General features: G+C 38.2%; 1 protein-coding gene across 14 annotated transcripts in view; it reads right to left on the bottom strand.

Annotated features, from left to right (window-relative positions):
* Positions 1-16,340, bottom strand: part of RBMS1 (RNA binding motif single stranded interacting protein 1) — a 219,093-nt gene that overhangs the window by 81,996 nt on the left and 120,757 nt on the right. For 11 of the 14 annotated variants that reach the window (XM_055291977.1, XM_055291978.1, XM_055291972.2 and 8 more), the window contains one exon: positions 14,313-14,488. In XM_055291977.1, coding sequence (XP_055147952.1) covers positions 14,313-14,488 — 176 coding nt within the window. The remainder of the gene's footprint in view (positions 1-14,312; positions 14,489-16,340) is intronic. The other 3 variants (XM_055291973.2, XM_055291984.2, XM_055291976.2) reach the window with 1 other exon arrangement.

Genomic DNA, 16,340 nt, shown 5'->3' with positions numbered 1-16,340 from the left:
TGAGGCACGTGAATAGCTATATTATTATGAATTCAATGTTGAGGCAAAAAAATTATTTCCAGTTTCTAATAAGATTAATTCAAGGGGATATCAAGACAAAATGAGCTTGTTAAAAATTAGAACCTTTTGCAGCTCCTTATGGATATGCATAAGGATTTTCCAAATGTATATGCAACCAAAACGAAATACAGAAATAAATTAGGTATGTTACTGATACTGTTCTGCAACTGTTATCCACATTTTTGAGTTTATCAAAACTGTCTCACTGTTCTCCCTGATAAGTTTATAAATGTAAATTTGTACTTACAAAGCATATAATTAAAAATACCACTTTTAAATCTTTTTGTATATAGTTTTGTTGAACATTTTTTGAAAACCACACTTGCTGGAGTAGTTCTGTTAAACGTGTCAGGAGATGCTGATTCTGTCAACCCTTCGAGACTGGGTGGGGCCTGTCACCTCCAGCAATGACCAGCCTCATCCATAGGTGGCAATCCAACATAATCTAATTCAATGCCAATATAACATAATACAAATATTATCCTTTCCTCTGTTTGCCAAGTTGGGAAGCTCTGTGATGAACAAAGAAACTCCAAATCCTTCATACAATTCTTCCTAAATCTTATTTCCTCTAAGAGCTTGTGACAAGACCTGCCCAGTGGAGAGGACAAAGTTAAGTTATTTGGCAAGAAACTGAAGTACAGATATTTCATCCTCATGATTAAGAGCAGAGTTAAGGGTAACATTCACTCATGAAAAGTAAAGTGGCAAATCAAGATGAGTGGGTATTTCAGGAGACATGGACTCTTTTCCCAAGCCTGCCCCTTCCTAGTTTTGTGACTCCGAAAAGGTCATTTAACCTTTCCTTAGCCTCAGCTTTCTCAGTTATAACATAAAAAGACAAAATCAAGCTCTCAACTGGGATTGACCATTAGAAGCTTTTAAAAAGCTTCCCAGTAGCAGTAACATTAATACATGCCAAAAGTGTTCAGAGCACTTGACATTAACCCACTTAGTCCCTACAAGAACCCTATGTTGCAGATACTATGATTACCCTGACTTTATAGGTAAGGAAATGGGGGCACAGAGAGGTTGAGAAATTTGCTCAAGCAAGAGGCAGGGCCAGGTGGAAAGCTCTGAGCCTGTGCTCTTTAGTATAAGTGCCTGGTATGCTGCTTCTCCATTAAGTATCTCTCTGTCTTCTGACTCCTGAATCTATGGAAGGACCTGACATGTAAATTTTGATTCTGGTGCATGCTCCTCGTTAACAGCCACTTGACTAGAAGAGATGTAAAGTTCTGTAATTCAGACTAGAGATGAAAAAAGTTCAATAAACTTTTTAATTAAATAAATGCTCAAATTCTTGTGCCTCAAAAATCAGAGCCAAAATTAAATAAGTATGGCTTTTAAAAGCTAATTGCATGCTGTCAAACTTAAACTAAGGGTAATGAATAGGGGTGGTGGAGGAAAATCTAAGAAACAAAATATTATCTAGCCAGCTACACGGGGCATTGAAATAGGTTAAGCATTGGAGCAAAAGCTATGCCTCATATTAAGGGACAGTGAAAACAATTTCACAATTTATGGCCTGGCTTTGAAGGTGAAGATGAAACACTTTGGAAGTCCACTTGGAAAGCATCAGTGCTCCTGTCCAAATGGGCTAGCAGGCCCAATTTGTTTCGAGGACCACAAATGAATGTCTCTTTGTTTCATCTTTAAAGAACTAGTCCTTATGCTGTAGGAAAGTGTCCTTTGTAAATCTGGAAATCTAAAGCTGTACATGCAAATGCTGATGCTCAAACACATGCTGACCTCCCATGCAGATTCCTTTATTAACATGTGACACTTAACAGAGGCAAGAAGATGCTATGGCACAAAGAGAAAATGAGGAAGACAAGTGGTCCTGGCCCCATAAGCAATTTAGACAAGCGTTAAGTCTGGCATGGCCAGGTTAGTAAGTGCATAGACAGCCAAGAGGAGAGAAAGTCCATGTGCCCTGGCAGCACCATAAACTTGGTCAGGATTGTTTGTGCTGTGAGTCTACTTTCTCGCTAATTTTAGATATACCATTTATGGAAACTCATCTTCCTTTCCTCCCACTCAGTTCCATGGCTCTCTCATGAAATTTCATCTCAAAAGTCTCTAGTTTGAAGCCAAACAATTCTAATCAAGGGAGTTGCAAGCACTTTATTAAACAAAAAACAACTTTTCAAATAATTTATACACCTAAAACAAAGTACAAACATCTAAGAAAATAATTAAGTATTGGAGATCATTGCTGACCATACAGGCTATCTTGACTGAGAATTTAGAATCCACTATAAATAATCAGTGAGTAATAAACAAATAGATCACCTGTTTCAACTGACAGAATGTTTAATTACTAGTCTCTCTTCTGCACTGAAGACTCACCAGCCTGGAATTCATGCATTACTTCTTTCTTTTTAATAGCCACACCAAAAGTACACTAACTCATAAAGCAAACAGGCACTCAATTTGGAGTTTCCCCTGAGAGTAGACGAGAATTTCCAGGTAAGAATAAAAACAAACTCTTCCTCCTGATCCCTGTATTTGTTAATGATATCAAATTCCCAGTTTCTTAGACTCAATCAAATCTTACACTCATCTTTGAACCACATTCTTCCTCTACCCTCCCTCTGGGCCACATTCCATCAAGGACAAACCTTGGGGCAGCATGTATCACCTCCCTTCTCAGTGAAGTATAAGTCCTCCTCTGGTGTCAAAAGATCCCCCCCCGCCATTATGGCATCAGTGAATACCAGACAGGGCAGGTAGGCAAGCTAGTCCTGTCTTCAGTGCTGGGGTGGGGCTGCCGAGCTCATCTTGAAGATTCATTCAAATGCCAAGCTTTGCTTGATGCCTCCCATCACATGCAATCACTCCCTACTTTGTAATCTCAGTAGCACTTTCTATCTCCCACATTCTGATCTACATTATGTGTGAAGTTCATTTTCTACACCTCCTTAAAGGTGGAAAATGTCTCAGTGCAGTATCTAGAAAAATCACTGGCATAATGCCTAATAAATATTTGTTAAATTACAAAAAATGGGATTCACCATTCACTTCTCCCCAAAGTGTCTTAATCTTATGTTTTAATCAGATTTATACTTATAGCAAAATTATAATGCTCTTACATGCCCATTATTTTCTAAAGCAGTATTAGGACTTGTAAGACAGTGACCTCTAAAAAATTGTTTCTTTTCATATATGCACAAACCCTCTCAGGCGCCTAGCAAATGACAAGTTGCATACCTTCTCTATGCTGTGTAATCTTGGGGAGCTGCACATTAGACAGCTAACCAGGAACTGAGTTTCATATGACCAGCTATGCTAAAAGGGATTATTTTGCTAGATGTCAGGAAAGACAGGTTCCTCCTCTATCCTCCTGCCTTTATTTGGAGTTTTGTATTTTATTGGCTATTCAAGTGGACATAAGAAAAGGTGCTTTTTCTAATAAAATCTTGTTAAATCTATCATGGCCCAATATCTCTTAGGGTCCTGGAGAAATCAGTCTTTTGTAGTTTGTGGTGCTGATGAAGAAAGAAGGGTGCTGATGAGGTAAAGAGGAAGTTAATAAAGTAGCATTCAGGGTACACTTGGAGAGGCAGAAAACACAGTGGTTCAGAGGATGAGCTCTGGAGTCAGACTGTCCATTCTTAAGTTCTGGCTCCACCATTATCAGCTATATTATCCTAAGCAATAAGAAAAAGAAGTATCTTTCAACTTCATTTTGTTCTTCCTCCTGTTATGAAGCAGCAAGAAGGCCCTCACCTGATGCCAACATCATGCTGTTGGACTTTCAGCCTCCAGAACCATAGCCGAACTAACTTCTTTCCTTTATAAATTACCTAATCTGTGGTATTCTATTATAGCAGCAGAAAACAGACTAATACAGAAAATTAGAGATTATAATGTTGCTCATAAAACTGTTCTAAGGGTTAAATAATAAAATACTTGGCATAGTCACTGGGAGACAGCAAGCATTAGACAATTTTTGGCTGCTAGCATTATTTAGATGTTTACACATTACACAGGATTTTTTTTCACATGCATTTATTATGAACTAAAGATGAAGGGAAAAGTTATACATTTCTGAGATTCAACAGTAACCCAATAAGGAAATTCTACATAAAACCAAGCACAACTGCCAAATAAAGATTTTAGAGGTTTTTATTCCTGATGACGGTAACTTCACCTTCATATAATGGTTAAATATCCCCAAGCTGCTGCTACAGAAATCCAAGGCTCATATAAAGGAACAAGGAAAGGATGTAAATACTATCTTCAATCACAGAGAAGGAAAGGGTGATTTTTAAAAAAATTCTTATGGTTATGGTAATTATTTTCAGTGCCGGCTCCCCAATTAACTTCTGCTAAGGCCGATATTAAAATGGGTTTGCCAACAGCTTGTGCAGTATTTGGGCATTAGAAGACAGAATGGCTCTTTATCACGCCTAGGAGTAACAAAAAGATACCCTAAAGAAAAAGGTCAACTGACAATAACGAAGACTGGCTAAATTTCTAAATATCCATGCTTACCAGCAGATTTTATACTAAGGTTATCCTTAGTATAAGGATATTATAATTAGAAAATAGACATAACTGAGATTTTCTGTCAAAATATCAAATGCATGCATAAAGTAGGTACTTGGTAATAATTAATATTTGAGGTTTCAACAACTCACGATGACATTAAAATTCCCTGACGTGCAGTTATGCTTAATACTGCAACAGCACACATTTGAATTGTGGATACTCTCAGCGGAGGAGAGCAGGTCATGAAGCCAATGAAGAAGCATAGCCCATTACCTAAGGTCCATATTTCAATAAGGTCTTGTTCTAATTGTGTACACAGCAATTTTCAAGAAGGGATTAAACACTATGTTAATTTTTGAAAACTGCCACCCCCTAAGAAGACAAATCGACTGATAGTTCTAATGATAAAACTGAAGAAAGTATACACAGAGGTGTGGGATGGTTCTCTATTGGGAAGCAGGTATTTATTTCATGGAATTTTCTTTTTTGGTGATGCTAAAATTATTTCTGTGAAATCTGGGGATTTCCAAAATTCTTCAGACTATATACCTTGATATGTCAAAGAAGTACTGTACATAAAGTATTACTTAAAGTGCCAACAATCTTCTAAACCAAGAAAAGAAATGATGCAACTAACATGAAAAAGAAAAGGATTCTATATTTCCCTTACCCAAGAGATGAATGGGAAGAAGATTCAGTTAATTACACAATTGCTCTTAAGCTCTCAACTCTGCTTTGGTGTCCATTTATTGGGCGGGGGGCAGGGGAAGATTGGGAAGGTTCTGTGTTTTGCTCAGTCTCAAATGCATCATGTGTTAAACTCTTCGACATGGAACCTTACTGGAATACTGTCCATGATGAGAGAATTAAGTTACAATCAGTGACTCAACATTTTGACTTAGCAGATTGGCGTTCCTTTTTACAACAATGAGACAAATTCTGTAAAATGCACATCATATAGATCACACTTTTCAGCAAAATGCTCAAGTTCCTTGGTCTAAGCCCTCATTGTGTTATTTATTATGTGTCACCCTATTAATGCTAGCAATAACAGAAGCAAGCCAAGTTCCAGAAAATACTGTTATTAATATTTTATGTATGGAGAATCTTCTAGATCAATGAAGAAAGAATTTGAGAGGATAAAAATGAGTTGTTTTCTGGAACAAAAACATTTGGAAATCAAAAGAAATCCTATGATTTATAAAACAAAATTTGTAAATCGGTGCAAGAAGCTATATAATAATAATAGACACAAAAATGGAATGCATTTTCTATAATTAACTGTAGAAAACTCATTACCTTAACCCAATTTTCACTTTTTGGGAAGACTAAAACATTTTTTACCAATCAATAAAGATTAGTTTTTTTTTTTAATTTTTAAAGGACACACTTAATGAGAGAACTATTTGCCCACAACTCCATGTTTTTGTTTACTTTTATTTTTCTTTCCTTGTCCCTCGAAGAAATGTAAGAAATAAAAATTCACTAGATACAGATTTCAGTAGCTTTGTAAAATACCATTAAAAAAAACAGAAAATTCAAACAACTACAATACAATATAATATAATATAGCTCAATATGCCCTAATCTCAATTATCTGAGATGTAGTAGCTACCAAAGAAAAAATCATCTGTGGGTGTTTTATTATAATGCCTGTGAGTTAAATATACCATAACCATTATTGTCATCACCAGCAGTAAGACAGTTCTTCAATTTGCTTGGAAGATAACACATAAAGGGTAAATTATATCTTAAAGAGAAGCTATTTCCTTATATTAGCCTCTAATTTAACCCTACATGAAGAGCTTCGGGTTTCTAAGACTCAGAGGCATTGCTTTAGAATGATGATGAATGCAGGCAATGAAACCTTTGGTCTATGTCTGTCACATCTACATAACTATCTGAATACTCCTGTGTAGAAGACATGTGAAGCATGTGTGTCTCTTTCTTTCTAAAATAAATGTAATAACTAAGGGTATGTTCAGGCTTTTTGGACTGAGTCATTTGACCTTGGGTCCCCTGACTCAAAATTCTCTCTTCAATTTTAAAGTGAGAACTGAGTCCCTTCTAGGTGGAATGATTTTCCTACCCCATTATAGGATCATTATTTTGTATTGAAAATAAGGGCTCTCCTATTTCAGGTAATTTCTATACATTCCAAAGGATTTCCTATTTACATAGAGATTTCAAAACACTGGGTCTGTTGGGCCCATTGCTCCTTTCAGAGTAAATGTTGAAGGTAACTTCATAATAGGGTAAAAGCTGATTAAGCATCAAAAAACTATTCAATTTATTAGAATGCCTTCACTTTCAAATTTTACCCTAAAGGTAGGCTAATGATTTTTTAATAAAAGCTATGATTGTTTAATTTCAGGGTGGAGAGAAAACATCTTTTAGCAGATGGATTGCTTAAGAAATCTTAGTATTACAGAGATCAATGGAGATGTACAAATAACGAATATAACCATTTCAAGTTGTCCTTTTCCTGTTAGTTGCCCTAATTTCTTATGACAGTAAGAATAACTTCAAATATTCTTTTAAATCCCAGCTACTTGGGAGGCTGAGGCAGGAGAATCGCTTGAACCCGGGAGGCAGAGGTTGCAGTGAGCTGATTGCACCACTGCACTCCAGCCCAGGCAACAGAGTGAGACTCCGTCTCAAAAAATAATTTAAATCAGCATTCAACAAATTAGCTAGTGGTTTTAGAAAAGCAAGTGGTTCATTGGGCCCTATTTGTAGATAACAAAAATAAAAGCATCGTCAAATCTGGGGAACACAGGGAGACGCTGGAGTTTCGGGAATAAGACAGAACCACTAAAAGTCGGTGCCTTTCATGTGTGCTCTCTCCCAGTTAATGCAACTGGAGGCTTCCCTCTCACCTATGAGAGTCCTTGCCTTCTCCAATCCACCCTTCCTACTTTTGTCAAAATTAGCGTCTGAGAGAGACAGAAAGAAAGGAGAGAAATTCATTATGCTACTCTTCCGCTCCAACAGCTAACTTTTTCTCTGTAACTAAAGAATAAACTCCAAACTAGAATGTTGGCGTTAACTGTTTTAGTCAAGATGCTAACAATATGCCCCCAACCTACACCTCCAGCCTCATATTCCTTTACACCCACTGACACCCCGTCATGGGAACCCCGGGTAACTAACAACTGCCGAGTGCCAGCTCTGCACCAAGAAGCCCTTTCTGTGCCTTTTTAAACATCCAAGGGTTCTCACACCTCTTGGGCACTTCTTGATGCCTGGAGGATACTATTGCTTTCATCCTTCACGAAATTTTCCTTGTCCTTTAAGACTGAGATGTCATCTCCTTCCTGAAAGCTACCTCAATTCCTTCACATCAAGGTTAGCCTTCTTCTGGCTTCTCCCAGTACACACCACATTGATGATAATACTATCCTGTCTCTCTGCTGACCTGTCTTGCTTTACTGTTTCACCTTTTAAGATCTGTGCTGTGTTCAAAAGCATAAGGAAAACTTACAGAGAAAATAAAACATAGGGATAGAAAATAAGCATGTATTGAATATTATAAATGAGGAAACAGATTACATTTCAAAAATATTTCATTTTAAATAGTAACAGGCTATCATATCATAAGCTAGATTTAATTTCACATTTCTATTAAAGTCATATGTTTTACTGCACTTGGAAACAAGTTAGAAATTTACTGAATCAAGAATTGGTTTAGGAATGAAGGAAAGGCTGTCTGTAGAAGATGGAAAGAGTAGAGATACCTCATTTTCTTTTAATATCAAGTCACTGTTTTTTCCATTAAAATAAGTTACTGCTACACTGAGTTATCTAGAACTCTGCATATGATGTCAATACCACAGCAACCTTTAAGCTACCCAGCCTTGGCCAACAGAGACTCTCAGACATTTACTCCACTACAAATCAGGGAGAGCCATTACCAAATCTTGCACATCTATGCTATTTGTAAATCTTTAAAAAAGGCTGGACATAATGGAATATTTCACATGCCACAGTAATTATTATGATGAGCAATAATCAGGGGTGGGTAGCATGTGGCTGAAACAATTCTTCTGCAAACACAGGCATATCTCAGAGACACTGCAGGTTTGGTTCCAGACCGCTGCCATACAGCGAGTATTGTAATAAAACAAGTCAAATGAATTTTTTTGTTTCCCAAGCATATGTAAAAGTTATGTTTACACTATACTATAGTTTATTATGTAATAACATTATGTCTAAAAAAGACCGGTGTGCATACTGTAATTTAAAAATACTTTATTAGCCAGGCACAGTGGTGCACACCCGTAACTCCAGCTACTCAGAAGGCTGAGGCAGAATCACTTGAGCCCAGGAGTTCAAGGCTGCAGTGCACTACAATCATGCTTGAGAATAGCCACTACATGCCAGCCTAGGCAACACAGTAAGACCCCAATCTCGTAAAAAATATTTTATTATAAAAAACTGTTAACAATCATCTGAGCTTTCAGCCTAAGTTGTAACCTTTTCATTGGTTGAGGATTTTGCCTTGATGCTGATGGCTGCTGACTGATCAGAGTGGTGGCAGCTGAAGGCTGGGGTAGCTGTGGCAATTTCCTAAAATAAGACAACAATGAAGATTGCTGCATCGATGGACTCTTCCTTTCATGAAAGATTTCTCTATAGCATGCAATGCTGTTTCACAGCACTGAAGAGAGAAGGCTCACTTCTCTCAGCCTTCACAGAGTTAAAGAATTAGGGTCTTGCTCTGAATTAGGTTTTGGCTTAAGGGAATGTTGTAGGTGGTTTGATCTTCTATTCAGATCACTCAAATTTTCTCCACATCAGCAATAAGGATGTTTTGCTTTCTTATTCATTTGTTCACCGGAGTGGCACTCTGAATTTCCTTCAACTTTTCCTTTGCGGGCTGTTTGGTGCAAGAGACCTAGCTTTCGGCCTGTCTCAGCTTTTGGCATGCCTTTCTCACTAAGCTTAATTTTTATTTTAAAAGCTTTTAATTTAAAGTGATAGATGGGAGATTCTTCCTTTCACTTGAACACTTGGAGGCCACTACAGGGCTATTATCTGGCCTAATTTCAATGTTATATCTCAGAGAAAATGGAGGAGAAGGAGACAGAAGGGGAATGACCAGCCAGTGGAGCAGTCAGAACACACACAACATTTATTGACTAAGTCCTATATGGGAATGGTTTGTGGTGCCCCAAAACAATGAACATTAAAGATCACTAATCACAGATCACCACAACAGACACAGTAATGATGAAAAAGTCTGAAATATTGTGAAAATTACCAAAATGTGATACAGAGACATAAAGTGAGCATATGCTATTGGAAAAATGCCAGTAGACTTGCCCAATGCAGGGTTGCTACAAACCTTCGATTTGTATTTTTTTTAAAAGCAGTATCTGTAAAGCACAGTAACACGAGGTATGCCTGTACCCCTCCCTCCCCAAAGAAAAGCCTCAAGGAAGAGGAGGTGGGAGGTTATGTTAGCATTAAGCTACTTTCCTGGCTTTCTCAGCTTTCAAAATCAAACTCTGGTAGAGCTTCTTCCTCCTTTGTTTTAAATGTACAATTCAATATAAATTAAGCTTATTCTAGCAGAATTTCAAGGATGGAAAAAACAAGAGATACTAATATTTGTTCAGAGACAATTGTGTTGTAGGCTCTGGACCAGCTCTTTCACTTACATTATTTGATTTAATGCTTATCACAATTTTTGATAATAGCATTATTTGACCTATTTTACAGTCTGTTGACTGAGAATTCAGTACTTGCCTAGCACTTTTAGGTAACTGTGGGATACCAAACCTAGCAATCCTGACTACAATGCTTTTGTAGTCTGGGTGACAAATCTGTATAAGATGATACGCTGTTAGCATCATATACTGTCACAGACATGTGGCTAAGTAATGTAACAGGCACTTGGAGAACAGAACTATATGGAAATAAGATGCTGATTATGAGCTGGCAATACATAAAAATTTAGAAATAAAGAGGAGAGTTACTGGTGTGGTCCAAGCATAAAGGAGGCAAACAGAGTTTGGACTTGGCCTTGCTGAACAGAGATGGGGAGGGGAGGCACCGGAGGGGAGGTAGCAGAGGAGCAAATGGTTCTCCTGTCACACTGTAGGGAGGGAGGAGTCAGCCAGTTCTTCTGGCAGGGAGAAGAAGGAAGAAGGGCCAAAGAAGAATCCACAAAGCTTAGTGACTAAGGGACAAAGGGAAGGGGCTGCTGACTCCTAAAGCTTTCCTAAAGCTTCATGTTTAAGAAAGTAAATTTGGAAAAGAGACAGTGTTGAGAGAGAGGATATTTTGAATTTGAGGTTGAATATGAGGTAAAAATAAAATATTCAAATGGAGAATGTGCAGGAAAGTAGAAAGAGTGGAGAATAACCCTATCAGAGAATGGGCCTATGGAGGAGACAGCCAAGAAAACAGAAACCAGAAGGGCAGAGAGTTGAGGAGGAGAGGGATGAGAGTGAAAAAAAAGCTAGGGAAAATAAGAGATATTTAAGATGCTAGTACAGTTTCAGTTGAAAGTCTGAAGGCAAAATAAAAATGGCTAAGATGTCAAGAAAATGGACACATGAGCCCTCAATTCATCCATCTAAAAAGTCTGCCTGAGACGTCTCAATGAGAGAAATATTGCATTGGCAAATATTTATATGACAAATACACCACACAGATAAGCACAGTCAAGCAGAGTGTTTGTTTGGCTTGATTTCAGAGAAGGAAGAGAATTAGGCCAAGGGATGGTAGATGAATCCTTTCAGCTACCTGGATTGTTCCATTTCCTGAACTTGCTGGTTAACCGTACTGATATATTCTTTGTGAATAGATAACCTCTTAGAGATTGGGAGCAAAGTTGCAGCAGCCTACAGCAGTCAAGGTTCCAAGATTTCTTGTATGTGTTTCACAATTTAGAAGTTAACTAGAGTTGGTTGACATCTTTCATTAAATGCTCCTAGGAAATTTATCTCTTTTCAATCCAGATTACCTGACACCACCGTCACCACCCTGTATCAGGGACTTAGGCTGGTTGGCATCCAGTCTGAGCTCCTACCCCACATGCCTCCTCCTCTTAGCCAGGGTGATCTACACTTTCCAGGGTCATGACTCCCTCTTTCGAGTCTGGGTGGGGCTGCCTTTCCCTGTCGTCTTAATATCACAACATCTGCTTTTCCACTGTAACCGCCTCTAACATTACAGCATCTCTATGTTCTACTTCAAACAGTTTTTAAAAAATATTTTTTGTTTTCCTCTCTAGTTTTTAAAATCTTCGTGTCATACTTGCCTTTGGACTTCATGCACTGTTTGTATGGAATTGGGCCACCATGACAAACATTCCTGGCTTGTCCCCATCTTTCTGCTAAATAATCCTCTAAAATATCCAAGCCCCCTGCAGAGCCAAATCATTTGTTTCCATCGTTTCCCCTCCTAATTCAGCCTCATCAGGTCAATTTGTAATTACAGTGCTAAATTTTTAGTTCTAAGTATTTCTTTTCTGTTTTAGAGGTATGGATTTATATCTTTTTTTCTGAAATGTTTCTGATACCTACTTTTCTAAAAATCTCTAATTATGTCCAGTGGTTTTTTAAGCTCTAGGATGAGTCCCTTTCTCATAAGGTTCTTGTCACTTCTACATCACCAACTAGCTCTTCTTTATTGGAAACAATTAAGTCCAGAACAGGAATGCTCTTTTGTGCTTTCTCTACATTCTAAGGCACGAAACTCTCAGCAAGTCAAATTTGGTATTTACTAGATTCTCTGTGTTAAATGGAATGAAGTTTCCAGCAAATTTTGAGATAGAGTCCTCTGTTATTGTTATGTTTTGCCTCTGTATGGTACATATCAAGAAGACTATTATCAGACTTCAGTATGAAACCTGGGATTGTATAAGAGCCTTCCTTTGCCAGTGACGAGAGAGTGAGAGCTGCAAAGCGTTATTGCTGCTATTGATAATAGCAAGGAGAGTAATGTTTACACGCGTTAAGAAAATCTATACATGTCAAAGAGAACAACAAAAAAGAAATGAATATTCTAGGAAAAATGATAAAATGTTCTTCTGCCACATTTGTAGTATGATTCGGTTCAATAAAAAATTACTGACTCTATTTTTCAAGTACATATTTACTGTATATAAAACATGGCATTACTCCAGTATTTTAGGGTTAACTGTCTCCTTGACATCAAAACTCACCCTACATAATTCAACACTAGCTGAAGAACAATTTGTTTTTTGAATTCCTCTCCTCTTCTCTTATACCTCATGAATTTGAGAGTTAGCTTCATTCTTCTGTTTCTTACAGTCATATTTTTAGTTCCTTAGACTTTATGGTGCTCTATCTACCTGTAATTACGTTGCAAAAACGTAAGACAATGCCACTGAAAGGCCAGCAGCAGAGGAGATAGCAAAAGGCCTATTTGTGGTCTTGAATAGCTGCAATAGGGCAGGGCGTGCCTGGCAGGGTCCCCTCTGCCTCCAGCCAGCAATGACAAACCCTAAGAGCTGGGCTTGCTTTCACAGCAGTCGCTAGTGCAGGGCATTATTTCACTGCCCCAAAAGCCAAGGACTGGAGTCAAAGTCCACAAGGGCTGATGAAAAAGGGGGACATGAGAAAAACACAGGGAGAGTCCTGGGAGGGATCGCCTTCCAGAAAGCTCTCCAGATCCTGAAGAGCCACCACTTACTGCCCCCCCCTCCCCTTTCAAAACAAAACACAGCAAAACAACCACCACTCCTTCCCCTACCCATGGAAGGCCAGATGTTACTTTTAGTTCCAGTTTGGAAATAACTGACCAAGTTAGTTCTGAATTTTTTTCTTAAAAAAATAAGACGTAATGAATCTGGATTTTAACCAGGAAAAGAGAAATGAGATGTTATCAATCAGATGTTTTGAAATTCAGGTAATAGGAAACATTCTCTAGCAAAAGTCTTCTACTGCAGTTACGCAAAATTCTCTTTTTAAGGGACCATTATTGTCTTAGGATAAATAAAAAGTACTCTTATATGTGCAGGCTTTTATAGCTCGATGCAATTTGATGCTTTCAGTCCTTACACAATGATCTTTGCACTATACAGTGCTTCTGGCTCCTTATTTTAAAATTAGTGCTTTCTTACTTAGTGAGTTAATGTAATTGCAGCAAAGAAGCACATTTATATTCTATTCATTGACAACATTAGCATATAATGCAAATTTACTTTGGAACTTTATGCACATGCACATATTTCTTCAGAACACTCTGAAAGGGTAGAATTGAGTTCTTATTCCTAAAGTGATGAGGATGTACAATCCAGACCACAAAACTATGGATGCTAATGGGGACAGACTAATATGGTCCCAGCTGGAATTAAGAGCTTACATTCAGTATGACGTTAGATGGTTAACAACCTTTCTGACAAACAATGATAGCTAAAGTTCCTCTCATAGGATGGACCGGCCCTCAGAGGTGCATCCACAAAAAATGAGAACTCCCGAAAAATATCTAGCTATAAGTTTTTTTAAAAAAAATTCATATTTTACTTCTCATATGCCCATAAAGTCAAATTCTATTGAGAAAATGCTCCAATTCACTTTGATATGTAGCCAGTCTGATGATGTTAATATTGACTGAATAAGTATTTAAGAAGTTAAAACTTGAAACCCATTTTATTGTTGTGACACTGAGAGTCCACAGATACTTCTCATAAACTTCTCTTATAATGCAGTATATATCACCCTATAATATGATCAAGAGAATACTTAGCAGCTAAAATAATAGGAACAACTACTACTTACGGTTGACAGAGCTTCACCAGGTCCTGGTCGGTGGTGTGGGGAGGCAGTCCTCGGATATAGAGGTTCGTTTTGCTGAGCTGATCCCATCCTGAGTTGCTACTGCTGCTACTGTTGTTATTACTGCTGGTGGTGCTGGGACTGGGAGGGGCCATGGGGTGGGCTGGGACCAGAGACTGCTGGAAAACAAAGATCAGGAGCCTTAGTATGCTAGCATTAGGAGGCTGACACCATTCAGAGGCTGTACGATCTCCCAAATAAAATGAAGTTACCAAGATTTAAATATAGATTACCTTAAGCTACTTTGAGGTATAAATTTTAATTTACACTTTAAAAAAGGTCTGTTCATGCTACTTTAAAAAAGCCTTCTCCTTCAACATAAAATTGATAATAGGGTTTACTCAGTAAAAGTTCTCTATGTGCACCTTAAATGTGACTAAATTTATGTAAGATTAATTTATTCACGCATTTTTCAGGAACACATCTACTGAGACTCACAATTAACGTGCATGAAGTTAGATGATACCATCTTAATATACAGTAATTTAGAAATCACTAGACTTTTGAAAAGGTTTTCAAATTCTGAAGAATGTTTGATTGAAAGTTGCTTAAAATTTTATTAGGATGACTCTTAAAAAAAAAATTACTTCTCAAGTACAAGAAAGTCAGAGTTTAATCCAGATATTCCAATAAGGAAGACCTCACCTAGTTCTAAGACAGGCACACGACTTCATTGAGACATCTGGGTAAGATTCCCAGGCAGGCTGCCTTTCGCTCTGGCTAACCTCGTGAAATTTAACCCCTGTGAGAATGGTGTCCAAGCTGGAAAACTTCCCAGCTTGCAGCACCCACCACAACTCGAAGTAAAGCCTGCAACCAAAGGACTCAGTGTGGTTTTACAGTCGGCAGCCACCTAGGAAGAATGTCTGAAATTGTACTCATACCAGATAATTCTCTGTGCACCGACAGAAAGAAACCACAGTTCTCTGACCCAGTACCACACACATGACTTTGAGGAAGTTAAATGGCTCAGCTTGAGACGAAAGGGCACATAACCCCAAGTGTCCTCACAGCAAATGCGCAGCAATTTCACATCAAGACAGGGATGTTTTTTCACCTCACATTTTCTAAATCATAAATATACTGTACCAACTCAAGGCCATCACTCATGAACAGTTTGAACATCCAAAATTAAATAGTCACTAGACAGTCAAAAGGTTCAAATCTCATGGCTTGGTTTTTACCAGCACAAACAAGAAAGTCAGGCATGTCTATAGAAGACAAATCAAATCCCACAGTGGAAAGGTGGAGAAGCACACCCCTTGCAATAAGCATATCCTCATTTACCTTGTCAGCAACCTCCGTTGCCCACTATAGATTCCTAGTTTTACACCTAGCTTCTGCCATGGTCATCCTAATTCCATAATATCCCAACATATGGGGATCTCATTAATTTATTTTTATTTTTTATTATTTGAGATGGGGTCTCGCTCTGTCACCCAGGCTAGAGTGCAGTGGCGCGATCTTGGCTCACCGGAACCCTCCACCTCCCATGTTCCAGTGATTCTCTTGCCTCAGCCTCCTGAGGAGCTGGGATTACAGATGCACAACACCATGCCTGGCTAATTTTTGTATTTTTAGTAGAGACGGGGTTTCACCATGTTGACCTGGCTGGTCTTGAACTCCAGACCTCAGATGATCCGCTCACCTTGGTTTCCTAAAGTGCCGGGATTACAGGCATGAGCCATCGTGCCTGGCCACATTAATTTAGATATGTTACCATTTTTTCTCGTCCTATATCTTTCAGATTCTTCCTTCCACTGCCCAGGTCCCTTGCTAAGATACCATCTGAGTCCAAACACCACTTTATTTAAAGAGATTCTCTTTTAGAAGGAGAGCAGCAAAGGGTCAATAATAGTCAATGCAGAAATGCTATTCACTGAAGGCTGAACTTGAATTGGGAACATCAGTATCGCTTAATCCCAAAATAAAAGCAGCCTGAGATCACATCCTACCAAATCTATTTGATTC

This window comes from Symphalangus syndactylus, chromosome 9 (assembly GCF_028878055.3).
Source record: "Symphalangus syndactylus isolate Jambi chromosome 9, NHGRI_mSymSyn1-v2.1_pri, whole genome shotgun sequence".
NCBI classification, from domain to species: Eukaryota; Metazoa; Chordata; class Mammalia; order Primates; family Hylobatidae; genus Symphalangus; species Symphalangus syndactylus.
This window is presented reverse-complemented; position numbering and strand designations above follow the sequence as displayed.